Source organism: Manis pentadactyla, chromosome 3 (genome assembly GCF_030020395.1).
Source record: "Manis pentadactyla isolate mManPen7 chromosome 3, mManPen7.hap1, whole genome shotgun sequence".
Lineage (NCBI taxonomy): Eukaryota > Metazoa > Chordata > Mammalia > Pholidota > Manidae > Manis > Manis pentadactyla.
In genome coordinates, this window is record NC_080021.1 from 77,722,368 (window position 1) to 77,739,324 (window position 16,957).

General features: G+C 33.3%; 1 protein-coding gene across 5 annotated transcripts in view; it reads left to right on the forward strand.

Annotated features, from left to right (window-relative positions):
* The window catches only part of LOC118920712 (ankyrin repeat domain-containing protein 26-like), a 118,255-nt gene that overhangs the window by 50,615 nt on the left and 50,683 nt on the right, over window positions 1–16,957 (forward strand). For 2 of the 5 annotated variants that reach the window (XM_057498044.1, XM_057498048.1), the window contains 4 exons: window positions 48–146; window positions 786–980; window positions 3,925–4,007; window positions 7,786–7,940. In XM_057498044.1, coding sequence (XP_057354027.1) covers window positions 48–146; window positions 786–980; window positions 3,925–4,007; window positions 7,786–7,940 — 532 coding nt within the window. The remainder of the gene's footprint in view (window positions 1–47; window positions 147–785; window positions 981–3,924; window positions 4,008–7,785; window positions 7,941–16,957) is intronic. The other 3 variants (XM_057498045.1, XM_057498047.1, XM_057498046.1) reach the window with 3 other exon arrangements.

The following is a 16,957-nucleotide window of genomic DNA, read 5'->3' on the forward strand; positions in this document are numbered from 1 at the left end:
ATATTTAATTACTGAAAGCTTATTATACATTATACATTATTTCTTAGATGTGTTTTATATACCTTCTTGCATGAATGGACCAAGAAAGTTAAAGATTACTAAACTACAGGATGCAAGACATGTAGGCATACCAGAAGTCCACATGGGTATGAAAAAAAGATGAATATTTTTAAAACTATTATTCTACAAGTGTATATCCAACCTGACCAATTCATAACACTTTCTCTAAAGAGAAATGAATTATGCATTCTCCTGAACTGTCATCACAACTGTGTACTTGCTAAATTATAGGATAAATGGAAGAATATGACAAACACTTGTAGTATTATGGTATAAATGATTTTTATACCTCATTAAAGATATGCTGTACCTCATTAAAGATATGCTGTTGCATTCAACCATCTGCTTTCACATTTATCCCCTCAGGGTCATGATTTGTTCCTCTGACTACAGATCATTTTTCTCCCCACCAATCAGCATGTTCACATTGGTATACATGCATTTTTCTATTTTAGTTATAGTCATTTGAAATATAATCTTACTTTGTAAATATTAATTGCATATTTTGTTAAACCTATAGTCCTCTTTTTTCTTCAGGATTTATAACAGATTCATATTTTTGTCTTGTTGCTTTTCTAACCCCTCAAAAAAACAAAGCACCAAAACCTGATGTCATCATTTTCAAAGCCAAGCATGAGGATTCAGCTCAGTACTAACTCTGCATGAATACATAGTTGGCTTTCTTATTTCCACATCATTGATTACATATCTCACTTGCTTTTTAGATTCTCCTGAAAAATACCCCCACTTGGAGGTAAAAACTTACCTATATTTATCTTGGTTTATTAATCATAGATTGTATGAAGTTAAACTAGTGATTAACCACCTTGTTTCAAAACCCATTCAGCCTGCTGCCAAAGTGGAAGACTCTGTTCCTAATAAAACAGTAGGGGTGAAGGCGATACTAACATCCAAATCAGGTAAATTTTGCAATACAGGCTTAGCTCTGAAAAGAAGTACACTAAATATTTGTAATACAGTGTTCTTACTCCCAATTTTTTTTTTTTTTTGCAAATTTAATTGAAGGTTTTCATAAATAAGGCAGATGTCATTGTCGGTACCTGTGAAAAAAGATTTATAAACATTTGAAAAAGACATTTTAAAATTGAAAGCTTTAACTCAGAAATTTCTATTTTTGTGTTTTGATAACCTAAATTTCCCAGTTTGAATTCCCTGTATTTCTTAGGGTTTCCCAGGGGTTAATTATTAGACTCTAAGATTTTTTCAATGTTTTAAAATGCTTATTTGAATTCTGACTTTTACCTAGACTAAAGCTCCACTTGCTGATGTGTCAATTATGTTTTAACTTTATTTCATCTTAGTGTTGTTACACTGTTATCTTAAGCCAACCAGATGTTCTAAGCAGACTCTATGTATGTGTATGTGTGTGATGTCTTTGATTATTAAAAATGGGCAAAATATTTAATTACACTCTCATGAATATTTAGTAGATTTTTAAAACAGTAATTCTAAGGAACTTTTAGTTAGATGGGTTATATTTATTGATACTCATGATATTATAGATAATTAGAAATTAAAACTGAAAAATTTTAAATACATGTGTACCCAATCATACATCCCATTAGCCATTAGCGCTATGATGTTACACATATCTTATCTCTGAAACATTCCACAGTATGCTTGTAAGAGAATGAGAGTGAAAATGGCAAGTAACATTTAGTATTATGATGAAAATAGGTTTGACCTCTCTGATCCCATGAGCAGGTGGATCTTAGGACTCTAGGGATTCCCAGGTGATACTTGAGAACCACCACTTTAAACGATGCAGGGCTCATGGATGAAATGATAAACTGTCCTTTGTGATGAAAGGGCTTCAAAGATTCCTTGCTTTTTCTCTCACTTATTTTAAAAAGTTTAAATCTGTCAATTTGTTTTTTTTAAAAAAGGGAAATATTTTTGTTATATATTCGTTTCCTTTCTCATGGCACTCTATACTCTTTGGACCTAGACAATTAAGGTCACTTAAGGCTGTCTTTTCTCACATAATTTATGATATTTATCCAGGCTTAACAATGAATTCTGAAGATATTTGTGCATCAGTGTAGTTAAAGTAGTACCACTCATTGAGTTTTTTTTTGAAATCCATGTCTCTACAACACATGATACCATCACGCATATTCAAGTGTAAAATAAGTGGTTACCCATAAACTTCATTAATAACAAAAAAAATCATACCTTCATGAGTCTTAGTTACTAGTAAACAAAGCTCTATGGAATACAGAATATGTAATAGAGATTGATGAGCAAATCAGAGTAAGTAATATAAGAAAATAGAAAAAATGAGAGACAATAGTTAAACTTATCTATACGAATGGCTGTATAGGGCATGTAAAATACAATGAGCTGTGAAGGAGTAGTGTGTTTTGGTGGGGAGAGGAGGATTCTCTGATAAAGACATTTACAAGTTAGTCAAATTTGTATTATTATTTACATTCTAATAAATGGAAACTTTGTTTTCAGAGTTTGCAGATTGGGATTCTACTAGTTTCAGTTTTGAGACTTGTCAGAGATCCAGAGATTTGAAAATTGATGATAAATGTATATTTGTGTCACAATCAATCACCAGAAATCAGACAGCATCCACAGAATTTGGACAGATGAACTTAATAAATAAAGAAAAGATTAATATTGGAGCTGTGTTTCTGCTAGGGAATATGCTCTGTGACCTGTGTGAATCACAGCTTTCAGTAAAGAGAGAGAGCAAAGAAGGTAATGAAGCATAGAGAATTCAACCCTGGATTACTTTTCCAGGGCTTCACCATAGTTTTGACTTTTCAAACATCATTTTGTGGTAAAATCTTTGTGTTTACTTTATGCAACCTACAACCAAACAGAATTCCTTTTAGCAAGATATTTGCATTCTTTCTCTAAACAGAGCAATATATAAGCAACAAAGAATTAGAAGGAGGAATGTATTTTAGGCTGGTATTCAGAATATACTTGAGTGGGTAGTAGAATTGTATTTAGAGTTTGGGGACTATTTGGGAAACTAGGTAAATAATTAAAGATTGAAGATTGCCTACTCAAACAAAATGTAGTTTCTTAGCTTTATTTTTATAGCTCTGAATTCAAAATTACTAGTTATAACTATATTTGGTGTAACTAAAAGAGTACCCTCCAAAACCAAAAATTAAAATATTCCTTGTATTTTCCATAACTATATAATTTAGAATTGGCTTTCCCAGGACTAATGGGAATTATCGAGAATTTACTACTACCTCCTCAGTTACGTACACAGTCTGTCAACTTGTTTTATAATATTTTAGTGAATAAATAGTTCACAAGGAATGTTGGTTTTAAGGAGCATCGTATCATTTAAAACTAATATATAGAAAACAATTTTAATTCTCTTAGGATACCTAGTCTGTTGATCAACTACATGTAGTGTGTTTTCTACTTTATGTAACAGTTAATTCAATCCCCTAATCAGTTATATGCTCAGGTCTGTAGTAATAAAGCATACACTATTTTTTCCACCCCTGTAGTTTTATCTTTTCTTTCTTATTGTTAGAATTAACATTGTATTTATAAAATATTTTCAGTTATATCCTAGAGTAGTGACTGTGAGCTGTAGTTAGTCCAGTTAGTTACCTGTACAACTGACGTGCTTGCTCTGTTTCCTCACAAGTTTGGCAGATCCGTGAAGCAGGTGATATCTAGTATTTCCCAAATTTTTGTTGAATTTATAGATAATTTGGAAGTATTACCTAAAGAAGTAAATATTCAGCTAAAGATAAAGCTTAACTTAAACTCTCGATTGATAAAAATATTATTTTCTATTTTTTTAAAGATTATGGCTTTTATCTAACCTTTCTAAGTAGTTCATTTTAACTAAACATATAGATTTGTCAGCAGAAGTAGACTTACAAATGATATCAGAGGAAGAACAAGAAAGGCTTGATGGAAGTGAATATAATTACCCACAGGTATGTAAAAATTATAATTTAAGTTTCTGGTTTAAAAATGTTAACTATGCTTTAATATTGTAACATAGTACAAATGAAATTACCTTTTGAACTAGCCTTTCAGAGTCAATAGATGATCACTCAATAATAATTCTTTATAAAATGTCACAAACTTAAAATATTGTTAGAAAGTGTTATAGCTTATAGTTAAACTTTATCCTTAGAATTAAGGTAAACAATTTCCTGAAATTCTTTGTTTCTCTATTTTTATAACATCTTCACATGATAAAGAAGTTAACATTCAAATATCAAATCGTATGACTAAGCAGTTGAAATTATGAACAGTATAACAATGATAGCCACTGTGTTGGATTCATATAAAAAGAATAATAATTTGCAGTTTCATTTTGCCAATCACTAAATGCTAAGATAAAGATTTTCTCTGCCTTGTGATCTATAATTGACTTCAGAAACTACATTCAGGGAGAGAATGGGGTCATAAAATCAACCCAACTGCCTATTAAGAGAGTCACACCTTCCAGGATGGGACATTTGTTGTTAGGTTACAAGCAATAACTTTCTAATTTATTTCATTTCAGTTTTGGAAATCAGTTAAGATTTTGTTATTCACTCATCAGGGGATATTAGAATATATTAGAACTGGATGCAAGCAGATAATCAATATCCATGTATACACTATCACTGTATATAATTTGAATTAAAATTTAGGAATTTGCTTTTCTTTCTGATGTTAACTGATAATTGACTTCTAATAATTTAAAGTTTACCTATTCTCTATTAATCTTCAAAAATAATCCTTAAGTGCACTGTAGAGGTTTTGTATTTAAGGTATAGTGAGGTGAAATAATATTAAGTGAGGAAGCCTTTGTAACAGTAAAAATAAAATCATCTCCTAACTCATTTTTGGTAGAGTTAACATAATAAATTGTTCAGTTCCAACAGTGACAAAATTAGATTTGTGGGGGGTTCCTCTTAATTTAGGCTAAGGCAAGTTATTTTTCATTTCTTAGTTATAATCCAGTGATTTGGGAGTAGCTAAACATAGATTAAGAAATCTAACAGTTAAATTTTATTTTCTAATCCTTCTTTGTCCATACTTCATTAAGGATAAAGTTATTTTACAAACATGTACTCTGGCAGAAAAGACAGCAGAAAATCAAATCAAGCAAATTAATCTTCCACCTTTACATCTGCAAAAATATGTAAAGAAGAAGAAGTGAATGAGGAATGTGATAGACAGGATTTATCTGTGTATTTAGGACTTCCTTGTATGCAAAAGCATGAGGAAATGTGCATTAAACAAGGAAAATTAGAATGGAAAGGTAATTTAAAACTTGTCACAGATGAGTTAAGGCAGAAGTTTGGTGAAATTTGTGAAAAATACAAAATTGCAGCTTGTCCTGAGGAAGAGCCACTACATGATAATGCTAAAGCAGAAGTAAATACCTATTTTGACAAATAGTATACCTGATTATGATGAAAGAGATGCATTTGGAGTGCCTGTCTCTGTAGTATTCTAGGCACTTCCTGAACAGAAAGAAAATGTCTTTCCATCTCATTCATACTCTGGATCCCTGGAATGCACTTGCCAGTCATCTCCTAAGCTTTATTTAATCAAAAATAAATTAGATGCTGAAAATTGTAACAAACCAGACACTGAACATGTTTTTAAAAAAAGTTAGAAGAGTTTTTATAATGATACATAAAATAAAGTAAGGGGTAGTTACATCTGAAGTGAAAGAAGACCAAGAGTTTGATAAGCAAATGACAAAAAATAAGAGTCAAAATACCACCAATTGGAAATTAGATATTGAACATGTATCTTATAGTGATACAAAAAGCCTTTTTGATTTGTGGGTCAAATGCTCCAATGAGATGAAATACATGATTCAAATAAAAAGGCACGGTATGTCTGCTGCTAGACAAACTTATAAGGAAACAAAACCAATAGAAGACTTGTTCCAGAAGCCATTATTTGCAGATAATTGCAGATACTAATAACTATAAAAGCATGGAACCCAAATTAGAAAATGTGAGTTCTCCACAGTGTAGTGACAGAACCTCAGAAATATATCTAAATGAAGGATTGCAGCAAAATGTGCAAAAGTTTAAGAATGAGATAGGCATGTTACAAGTAGAGTTCCTGGCTTTGTAAACAGAAAGTTCAACTGCAAAAAGAGATAGACATTCATTGTTGCTACTGTTTTTTCTCTTTATAAATTATGTGATCCCTTCTGATTTTTCACTATGACAAAAGCTTGTGTCTAGAAGTAGATTATTTCCACAATCTAAATAATAGGAGTCAGGAAGACATTCTCATAATTTTTTTCCCCTCATCAACCTAAGTCTAAGTCTGTGAGTCTTCTAAGCGGCATATGAACTGGGAATCTAATTTAGCTGTGTACCATGGGACTTCTGAACCAGAGTAAGCATAAAGGAAGTTGCTTTAAAAATGTAATAAGCTCTGGGTTTTTAAAAATCTGTTCGCTTAAATAGAGATTGCATTTCCATAAACAATCAAATGGGAAGGAAGCAATGAAATATAAGCAAGTATTCCCAGCTAACCTAATCAATCTATTTATTGTTCTTTAGTATGTATAATCTAATCTGATTTACTCAAACCCTTGGAATTTAGAATTCCAACATGTTCACTTCAATATATTTCTAATAACTAATATTATATATACTTCCACATTTTTTATCACCACTCTCAGATGTTCCTGTTGAGTCAAACCTTTATATTGTTATTTAAGTGTGGTAAGTTTTGACGTGTATGCCTTTATTATATAGGTAGCATAAACCTTCAGTAAAAAATTCAGTGTTTAAGTCCAAAGGAGAAAATTGAGTTTTGAGGTACATTGAGTTTTTAAAATAGTCAAGATCTAGAGATATCCTCCTTTAAAAGAGAAATTACATGATTGTCTAGATGCCCATCACCTCCAACAAAGGTATTAAATTACCATGCGAAAGTAACACTTTTAGATTATCTGATTAATTTGATGAGTTTATCTGGTAATTTATCTGATTCAGTATTAAAGAATTATATTATCTCTTTTGGTGCCATAAAATGCAAGGTGTGCCACTAAGGAGCTTTGGACAAATCATTTAACCTTTCTTGGTTTTACTTCCATTATTGGTAGAGAAGGGGCTAAAGTTGATAATTACTTCTATACCCTCTAGCTATAAAACGTTGTGGTTATTGGATGTAAAATTTGAGGAGCATTGCTCATTTTCCAGAATTCTATGGTTTGTCAGTTTTGCTCTGTTCCTTGTGTGTGGTGAACTTTGGTTTACATATTTTAGTGCATATCACCACTTTCTCGATACCCTGAAATCCAAATGAATTAAAATTTTAAAAGGCATTGGGGAAAGAGTAGCTTAGTGCAGAAGGAGGGGTGCATCCTGTTTGTCATGGAAGCACCCAAGGACACTTCCTCTAAATGGTAAAGACAGAAGAGGATAAATTTTGTGTCTGTTATTGTGTCTCTGTCTCTGGCCAAATGAGGGGGTAATGTTAGATAGCAAAGAGTGAATGGATATGAGTAAGAGCCCAATATTAAGAAATGTTGGCTAAATCTACTGCTTTTATTCAAAGAGAAATGAAACAGAGTTTGCAAAGATTTCAGTGACCTGTAATGATAAAATTAAAGTAAGCACAGAAATATTTGTAGCAGTTAAAATCAGGCAGAGTCAAATGATAAAGTTAATGAAAACAAAGAATTTCTTTTTAATGAATAAAGTAATAACAATCATCCTTAGTCTCAAACTTTCCTTAAAGGTTGAAGAAGAAAAGCAGCAGCACAAAAGTAATGACATGGGAGGATCAGGAAACATATATGCTGCTGCTGCTGCTGCTGGGTTAATTCAACAAAGAAAAAGGGACAAAACTGATAACCAGCAATTTCCTCTTGCGCAGAGTGAAGATTCTGATAGGTAAGCCTATTTAACACTAGGTAATTGTTACTTTCCTATAAAATGAATCCTAATCTGAGCTAATACTCAAGATTAACAAATTTTATACTTTTACTGGAGATAATCAGCCTTGCCTGGTAATCAGAAGAACACAAATAACATACTACTTTTTGCAGCCATAATGATAAATATCTTTAAAAAATAATAAAAATAACCAGATAATGCAAATGTTGAGGACAAAGGCATTCTCCTACACTGTTGGTAGATGGAATTGGTAAAATCTTTCTGAGGAGTAGTTTAGCAGCGTGTTTCAAAATTTCAAATATGTCATCTCCTGATCCCTACAGCTTCACTTCCAGGACTAGACCCTACAAGAAAACATGACTTGTGTAAACACACACACACACACACAAACATACACATACATTCTAAAAACATTTATTATACATTATTATATATATAATATATACCAGATCATTATATATATATGTTATGTGTGTGTGTATATATATATACACACATACAAATATATATATTATGTGTGTGTGTATTATGGCAGATATGTTAAGGCTATTTATATAAATATGTTGCACATGTATGTAAGGGTATTGATTATAGCATTGTGATCTCAAAAAGTGGGAGATAGTCTAAATACCCACCAATAAGGATACAAAGTAATGTAGTATACAAATTAATTATAATCTGAGCTAATATTCATGATTAATAAATTTTATACTTAATAAAGTAAAGTTAGATTTAGTGTACTGATTGTTTCACAACTAAAGTATATTTAAAGTATTTGCCTCATTGTTATGTCTTAAGCAAATTTTGTTAGAGTACTTTAAATATCTGCTGAGTTATGAAGGAAGTTAAATGTTACACTGGCATTTTACTTTGTTACCAACAAAACTGCTAGTTAGCAGATTTTTTCTTTTTGTTCTGAGTGCATGACCCTCAAGAATATTTGACCCAGTGAAAACTCTTTCTTCCAAAAAGCTTTCTTCATATGGCTTTCAGGGTATCATTCACTCACCTGCATTTCCTCCTAGCAATCACCAACTTGTTCTCTGTTTCTCTGAGTTTCTTCTTTTAGGATTCCACATGTACATCAGATCATACAGTTTTGTTTTTCTCTGACTTACTTCAATTAGTATAATGCTCTCAAGGTTCACCCATGTTGTTACAAATGGCAGTATTTCCTTCCATTGTAAATATATACATTAAAAAAAATCTGTTGGTCCACTGATGGACACTTAGGTTGTTTCCATGTCTTTGCTGTTATAAATAGTGCTGCAACAAACGTAGGATTGCAGATATCTCTCAGCAGTGATTTCATTTCCTTCAGATATATGCCCAGAAGTAATATTGTTGGATCATATGGTGGTCTACTTTTAATTTTTGAAGAGCCTTCATACTGTTGTCCACAGTGGCTATGCCAATTTATGTTCCCACCAACACTGCATGGGGTTTCCACATCTTCATGAACACTTGCTATCTCTTGTCTTTGACAGGAGCCATGTAACAGTTGTGAGTGGATATCTCATTGTGGTTTTGATGTGCATTTCCCTGATGATTTGTGATATTAAGCACCTTGTCATGTACCTTTCAGCATTTGAACATCTTCATTGGAAAAATGGCAGTTAAGATGCTTTGTCCATTTTTTCTTGGATTATTTGTTTTTTGCTAAGTTGTATGAGTTTCTTGTATATTTTGGATATTAACCCTTTAGCAGATGATGTGATTTGCACATATTGTCCCCCATTCTGTAGGTTGCCTTTTCATTTTGTTGCCTGTTTCTTTTGCTCTGTAGGAACTATTTAGTTTTTTGTAGCTCTATTTATTTTTGCTTTTGTTGCTTGTGTTTTGGTGTCACATCCAAAGTCACTGCCAAGACCAATGTCAAGGATTTTTTCACCTGTGGTTTCTTATAGGAGTTTTATGGTTTCAGATCTTAACAATTAATTTATTAATCCATTTTGAGTTAATTTTTGTGAATAGTATAAGATGGGGGTCCAATTTCATTCTTTTGTATGTGAATATCCAATTTTCTTAGCACCATCTACTAGAGACTGTCTTTCCTTTGTTGAGTATTCTTGGCTTTCTTGTCAAATATTCGTTGACCATATGCATGGGTTTATTTCTGGATTCTCAGTTCTGTTCCATTGCTCTTTGTGTTTACTTTTCTGCCAGTACCATGTTGTTTTGATTCCTATAGCTTTGTAATATAGTTTGAAGTCAGAAGGCATCACACTTCCTTCTTTCTCAAGATATTTCCTTCTCAAGATTGCCTTGACCATTTAGGGTCTTTTGTGGTTCCATACAAACTTTAGCATTGTTTTTTCCATTTCTGTGAAAAATGCTGGTGGCATTTTCGTAGTGATTGCATTGAATCTGTAGATGGCTTTGAGTAATATGAACATTTAACAATATTAATTTTTCTGGTCCATGAACAGGGGGATGTCTTCCCATTTGTTTCAGTCTTTTGCAATTTCTTTTATCAAAGTTTTATAGTTTTCAGTATATAATATATCTTTCACCTACTTGGTTAACTTTATTCCTAAGTATTTTATTCTTTTTGATGTTTTTGTGAATAGAATATTTTCTTTACTGTTTTTTAGATACTTTGTTGTTAGTGTGTAGAACTGCAACTAATTTCTGTATTTTGATTTTGTATCCTGCAACTTTAGTGAATTCATTGATTACTTTTAACAACTTTTAATGGTGTCTAGGATTTTGTTGTAAAGAATCACATCATATACAAACAGTTTTACTTCTTCCTTTATGATTCAGGTGCCTTTTATTTCTTTTTCTTGACTGATTGCTCTGGCTAGGACTTGTAGTATTATGTTGAAAAGGAAGAGTGGGAACCTTTGTCTTGTTCCTGGTCTTAGAGGAAAAGCTTTCAGTTTTTCACCACTGAGTATGATGTTAGTTATTGGCTTGTCATATACGACTTCATTATGTTCAGGTACATTCCTTGCATACCTACTTTTTGTTGAGAGTTTTTATCATGAAAGGATGTTGAATTTTGTCAAATGCTTTTTCTGCACATATTAAGATGATCTTATGATTTTTATCTTTCATTTTATTAATGTGGTATGTCAATTTTTAAAATTTGATTTGATTGATTTCTGAAGGATAACTCTGGGATAGTTTTCTGGGTTGGCAATTTTTTCTTTTAGAACTTTGAATATGTAATCCCACTCTCTCTGTCCTGGCCTGTAAGGTTTCTGCTGAAAAATGCCTAATAGTCTTATAGGGGTTTACTTGTAGGTGAAAAGCATCTTTCTTCTTATCACCTTTAAGAACCTCTCTTTGTCTTTGATTCTTGACACTTTCATTATGATTTGTCTTTGTGAAGAGCTCTTTAGGTTGAGTTTGCTTGATGACCTGTGAGCTTCAGAAACTTGGATGTCCAAATCTCTCTGTAGGCTTAGGAAGTTCTCAACCATTACTTCTTTAAACTTTCTGCCTCCTTCAACCTCTCTTCTCCTTCTGGAACTGCAATATTTCACAGATTGTTTCTTTTGATGGTACCCCATAATTCACACAGGCTTTCTTCACCTCTTTTCATTCCTTTTTTCTCTGCTTTCCTCTGGATAATTTCAAAGTTCCTGTCTTTAAACTCACAGATTTTTAAAAATTTTTTTTTCTTGATCGATTCTGCTTTCTATTCTCTATTGCATTTTTCCTTTCATTTATTGTATTCTTCAGCTTCAGAATTTTTGCTTGGGTCTTTTTTTATTATTTCTGTCTCTTTGTTAAACTTATCATTTTGCTCATTATTGTTCTCCTGATTTTGTTGAATTGTCTTTTTGTGCTTTTTTGTAGCTCATTGAGTTTCCTTAACACTGCTATTTTGAATTCTTTGTCAGATAAATTACAGCTCTCCAGGCCTTCAGAATCAGTTACTAGAAGATTATTGTGATCCTCTGGTGGTTCCATATTTCCTTGATTTTTCATGTTCTTTGAAGTTTTGCATTGCCGTCCTTCAGTCTTTAATGACTGCCTTCTCCAGTGTGTTCAAACTTAGTTTTTTTTTTCCGCACTGGTATACTTGAACTTTGCTTGAAAACTGGATTTCCAAAAAGGCTGTCCAGAGCAATCAGTCAAGAAAAAGAAATAAAAGGCACCTGAATCATAAAGGAAGAAGTAAAACTGTTTGTATATGATGTGATTCTTTACAACAAAATCCTAAAGACACCATTAAAAGTTGTTAAAAGTAATCAATGAATTCACTAAAGTTGCAGGATACAAAATCAAAATACAGAAATTAGTTGCAGTTCTACACACTAACAACAAAACCACATACAAAAACATAATTAAGACAGTGTTTCCCAGGGCTCCCCGATGAAATTATGGGCTGGAGTCAGTTTATGGGCTTCTGGCAGGTCCACAGCTGAGACAATAGCCTGAATGCCTGTTGCCTGAGGCATAGGTGGGTGAGACTCCTCTGAGGTCCCTTGGCCTATGATGCTAGATTCCACAACTCCCACAAAGGCACTTCTATCCATGGATGGGTGCCAGATTGTTGGTGGTGTGATAAAACAGGTACATCTTACTCAGCTGTGATGTTGATGTCACTCTGACATATAGGTATTTTACAAGTAAAGTTTTTCCCGCTGAGATAACTTCCCTGATTTCTTCTTTGATGTTATATGTGCCTTAATGCTATGCTAAAAACTTCATTTAAGTTAAATATTGTTATATTTTAAATAAAAACCAAAATACAACACAAATCAAATTATTACTTCTGTGTTTAAGAGTCATTGGTTTTAGCAGTGAATTCTAGCTTTTTAGTCTAGCATTCAAGGTTCATTAGAATTTCTTTCCTGACTCATCTCTTACTACTTGTTTCCAATATTTTATACTTTTCCTTTCAGGTTCCAGGCACTATCTAAATGCCATGTGCCTAGTCTTTGTGTTCACATCCTAATCTCTAAGTAGAATGGTTTACTCCCATTTCTTTTCCTGAGGACCTCTTCTGTTTATTTTCCTTTTTTGGTAAAGCCTTCATTATGCTCACAGCTTTTCATATGTCAACTCTTACATATCACGTTGTATCATAATTGTCTATTTATCTGTCCTTTGAAGCAAGGAATATGTTGTAAATGGTTAGTACTTGATAATTCTGTGAATTAATATGTGAATTAAGATGCATAACAGAATTTTACAAAAATTCTTTTATTCTTTGTGAGTTAAATTATTAGAAAACATTGACTTTTTTATGGATTTTAAAAAATAATATGAAGGAAGTAAAGAAAAATTAAAATGACAAATGGGCATCAGAAGAATCTGTGACTAAACTAATGTTTGAGAAGGCTGATTCACTAACTGGTGGTCTACTACAAGTGAATAACAGCAGTTCAAGTGAAATAGGTCAGGGTGAAGGAAGGTAAAATCTATACATACTTTATTTCCATATGAACGAATTTTACCAGTGATTATTTTTTGTGGAACGAAGACACTATAACATAGTGACAGGCCAATTCAAAAGAATGCTCACGTTTCCTTTTTCAAATTTCAAACGCTGCTGGAAAGGTTAAGATGAGGCTAACTGACTTTGATAAGGAGCATTTTCAATAAATAGTTGTCATGGAAAGTAGACCAGTAGTGAATAAGTGTAAACCATTTCTTAGAGATTTTTTAATGGAAAAAGTAATAGAGAAATCAGTGATAACCAAAGAATGTGGAGTTCACGGGAATCTTTTTTTAATTTTAAGATGGGAGCTTGTAGAATATGTTTGTATGCTGTTGGAAATGAGCCAATAGAAAAGGAATTAGTTACTTAATTTAATTTTGTTTGTATTTTCAAGTATTAAAAACCTTACTGAATGTGTGAGACTGACTGGTAGTTACCACAGGGGAGGGGATGGGATGGGTGGGTGAAATAGGTGAAGGGGATAAAGAGGCACAAAATCTCAATCATCATATAAAGTAGTTATGGGGATGAAAGTACAGCATAGAGAATATAGTCAATAGGTCTGTAACATCTTTCTATGTTGACAGTAACTACAGTAGTTGGGTAGGATTTACTGATGTATATAACTGTTGAATCACTGTTATATACTTGAAACCAATATAATATTGTATATCAAATATACTTCAATAAGAAAAATTTTTTAAATAAAGATTATAGTAAACAAGTGGTCCACAGTACTCCTATTCATGTATTATTTTATGGTAAGAAGTTGTTGATTCAGAATTGGTTCCTAAGAGGAATATTCTCATATGATTGAATATATACATGATTACTTAAGTTATTTTATCATACATAAATATTTAAAAATTATATACTAATAAGTATAAAAACAGGTCACACTGAATAGAATCTAATTACTCCTTGATGATTTTAGATATTTAGTGCCTTTGACAGTATTGTCATGAACAGCTATGATTTTGCAAGGTGCTCTGAGGGATCAGGTTATAGTAACTTCATGGTTGTTTGTATTTTGAAGGAAAAGAGAAGACTTTTGTTTATTTACAATAAAAATAGAACTATAAATCTATTATATTATTACTTTTGGAGTATAAAATTCTAAATTACAAAATCCATGCTTCTTGTGCCAATGTCATTGGCACATATTATGTGTTTAGTAAGTACATGCTGTATACACAGATAAACAGTTGATTACTGAATGAATGCCTTTTGATTAATTTCTTTAGAAAAAGCAAATCTTTAGTTTATGGAAAGTAGATTTCCAATATTGCCTATGTATGAAGTCTGTTTTTTAATTTTCAAATCTTTAAGTGAAGTGTAGTTGACATATGTTAGTTTCAGGTGTACAACATAGTACTCTTATTTTTAAAAAAACATGTAAGACTCATAAATTATTTATAATCAGTGCAAAATGGAATAATAATATAGATTCACTTGCTATATTTCTTAGAAACACTTAAAAATAAATAACACTTTCACAGTATATTGTAAAACATGTTTTGAATTATGAGTCTGCTACTGACTAGCTATTGGGGCTTGAGTAAGTTAGCCTTTCTATGCCTCACTGTCTTCCTGGATAAAATACCTATTATATTACCTACTTCATAGAACTGTCAGGAGAAAAGTGCCTTTAACACAGGTAAAATTCTTATAATAATGCAGAGTAGGGGATAGAGGATTAAAGATGGCAGCATGAGAGGTGAGACAAAGGCCTCCTCCCAAAACCACATACAAAAACATAATTAATATAACTAATCCTAAAAAACCAATCGGAAAGAAGGCTGTGCCAGACTGCATGCACCTGGAGAAAAGAACAGACCTCATGGAACAGGAGTAACATACCAAAGCTGTGATCTATCGGGACCGAAGCCCTTCTTCGCCTGCCATAGCTCACCGGCAGGAGGAAGAGAAATGGAGTGGGGAGGGAGTGGAGGCCTAGGACTGCCGAACACCCAGCTCTGAAGATCCGCTCTGGAGCACAAACCTACATTGCATTGTGCTCTGGAGATCAGTGGGGTTGGAAAGCTAAGACAGGCGGAATACTTGGAGAAACTTAGATTCCAGCCACTTGCAGAAAACGGATCCACATCTGGCTGCTCTGGGACAAAAGATAGGCAGGCACTCTGAGAGACTTCCCAACAGTGAGAGGGCTGCTAAAAGGGCAAGGACTGCACAGAGCTTACTGCTCAGGAGAAAGAGCATATGAACAGAATTGTCCAGGCACACTCTGCCAAGCAGGTTGCGAACTTTCAGTAGCTTCAGGCGTTCCATCCCCCTGACTGGCTACCAGCTCCAAGGCCCCCCACCATGATATGCAGCCTGCTGCTCCTTCCTCCCTGCCAGCCCACACTGGCTTACAAACCAGCAGCCCTGCCCTGGCGACAGCCCAGCCAGAGGGAGGCCCCACCTATGGCATCTAAAAACGCAAAGCATAGAGGCTTACACCTGTGCACACGGCCACTGTTCCTGGCAATGGAGAGAGGCACAGCAGCCAGGAAGCAATAAACAGATTTTTCCTTCTCCCAGGCACTAGCGCCACTCCCCTGCAACCCCCAACATCACTCCTGGGGCAGAGCTGCTCCAGAGTACAGCTTCCTTGCACTAGAGGGTGCCACATACAAGTATGAACAATTAACGAAACTAGAAAAAGAAGAACAAATGAGGCCCAATGTCAGAAGAAGGAGGGACATCATAAAGATTAGAGCAGAAATAAATAAAATTGATAAGAATAAAACAATAGAAAGAATCAATGAAATCAGGAGCTGGTTCATTGAGAAAATAAACAAAATAGATAAACCCCTAGCCAGACTTATCAATAAAAATAGTCTACACACATAAACTGAATCAGAAATGAGAGAGGAAAAATCACTATGCACACCACAGAAATACAAAGAATTATGAGAGAAATACAGAGAATTATATGCTGACAAACTGGATAACCTAGAAGAAATGAACAACTTTCTAGAAAAATACAACCTTCCAAGGATGATCCAGGAAGAAACATAAAATTTGAACAGACCAATCACCAGCAATGAAATTGAAATGGTAATCAAAATCTACCTAAGAACAAAACCCCTGGATGGAATGGCTTCATCACTGAATTTTATCAAACATTTACTGAAGACCTAATACCCAGCGTCCTTATAGATTTCCAAAAAGTAGAAGAGCTGGGAATACTCCCAAGCTCAATTCTATGAGGCCAGAATATCTCTAATACCAAAACTAGGCAAAGGCACCACAAAAAAAGAAAATTACAGACCAATATCCCTGATGAACATAGATGCAAAAATACTCAACAAAATATTAGCAAACCGAATTCAAAAATACATCAAAAAGAACATCCATCATGATCAAGTATTATTTATTCCAGGGATGCAAGGATAGTACAATATTCGAAAATCCATCAACATCATCCACCAAATCAACAAAAAGGACAAAAACCACATGATCATCTCCATAGATGTTGAAAAAGCATTTGACAAAATTCAACATCCATTCATGATAAAAACTCTCAACAAAATGGGTACAGAGAGCAAGCACCTGAACATAATAAAGGCCATATATGACAAACCCAGAGCCAACATCATACTTAACAGTG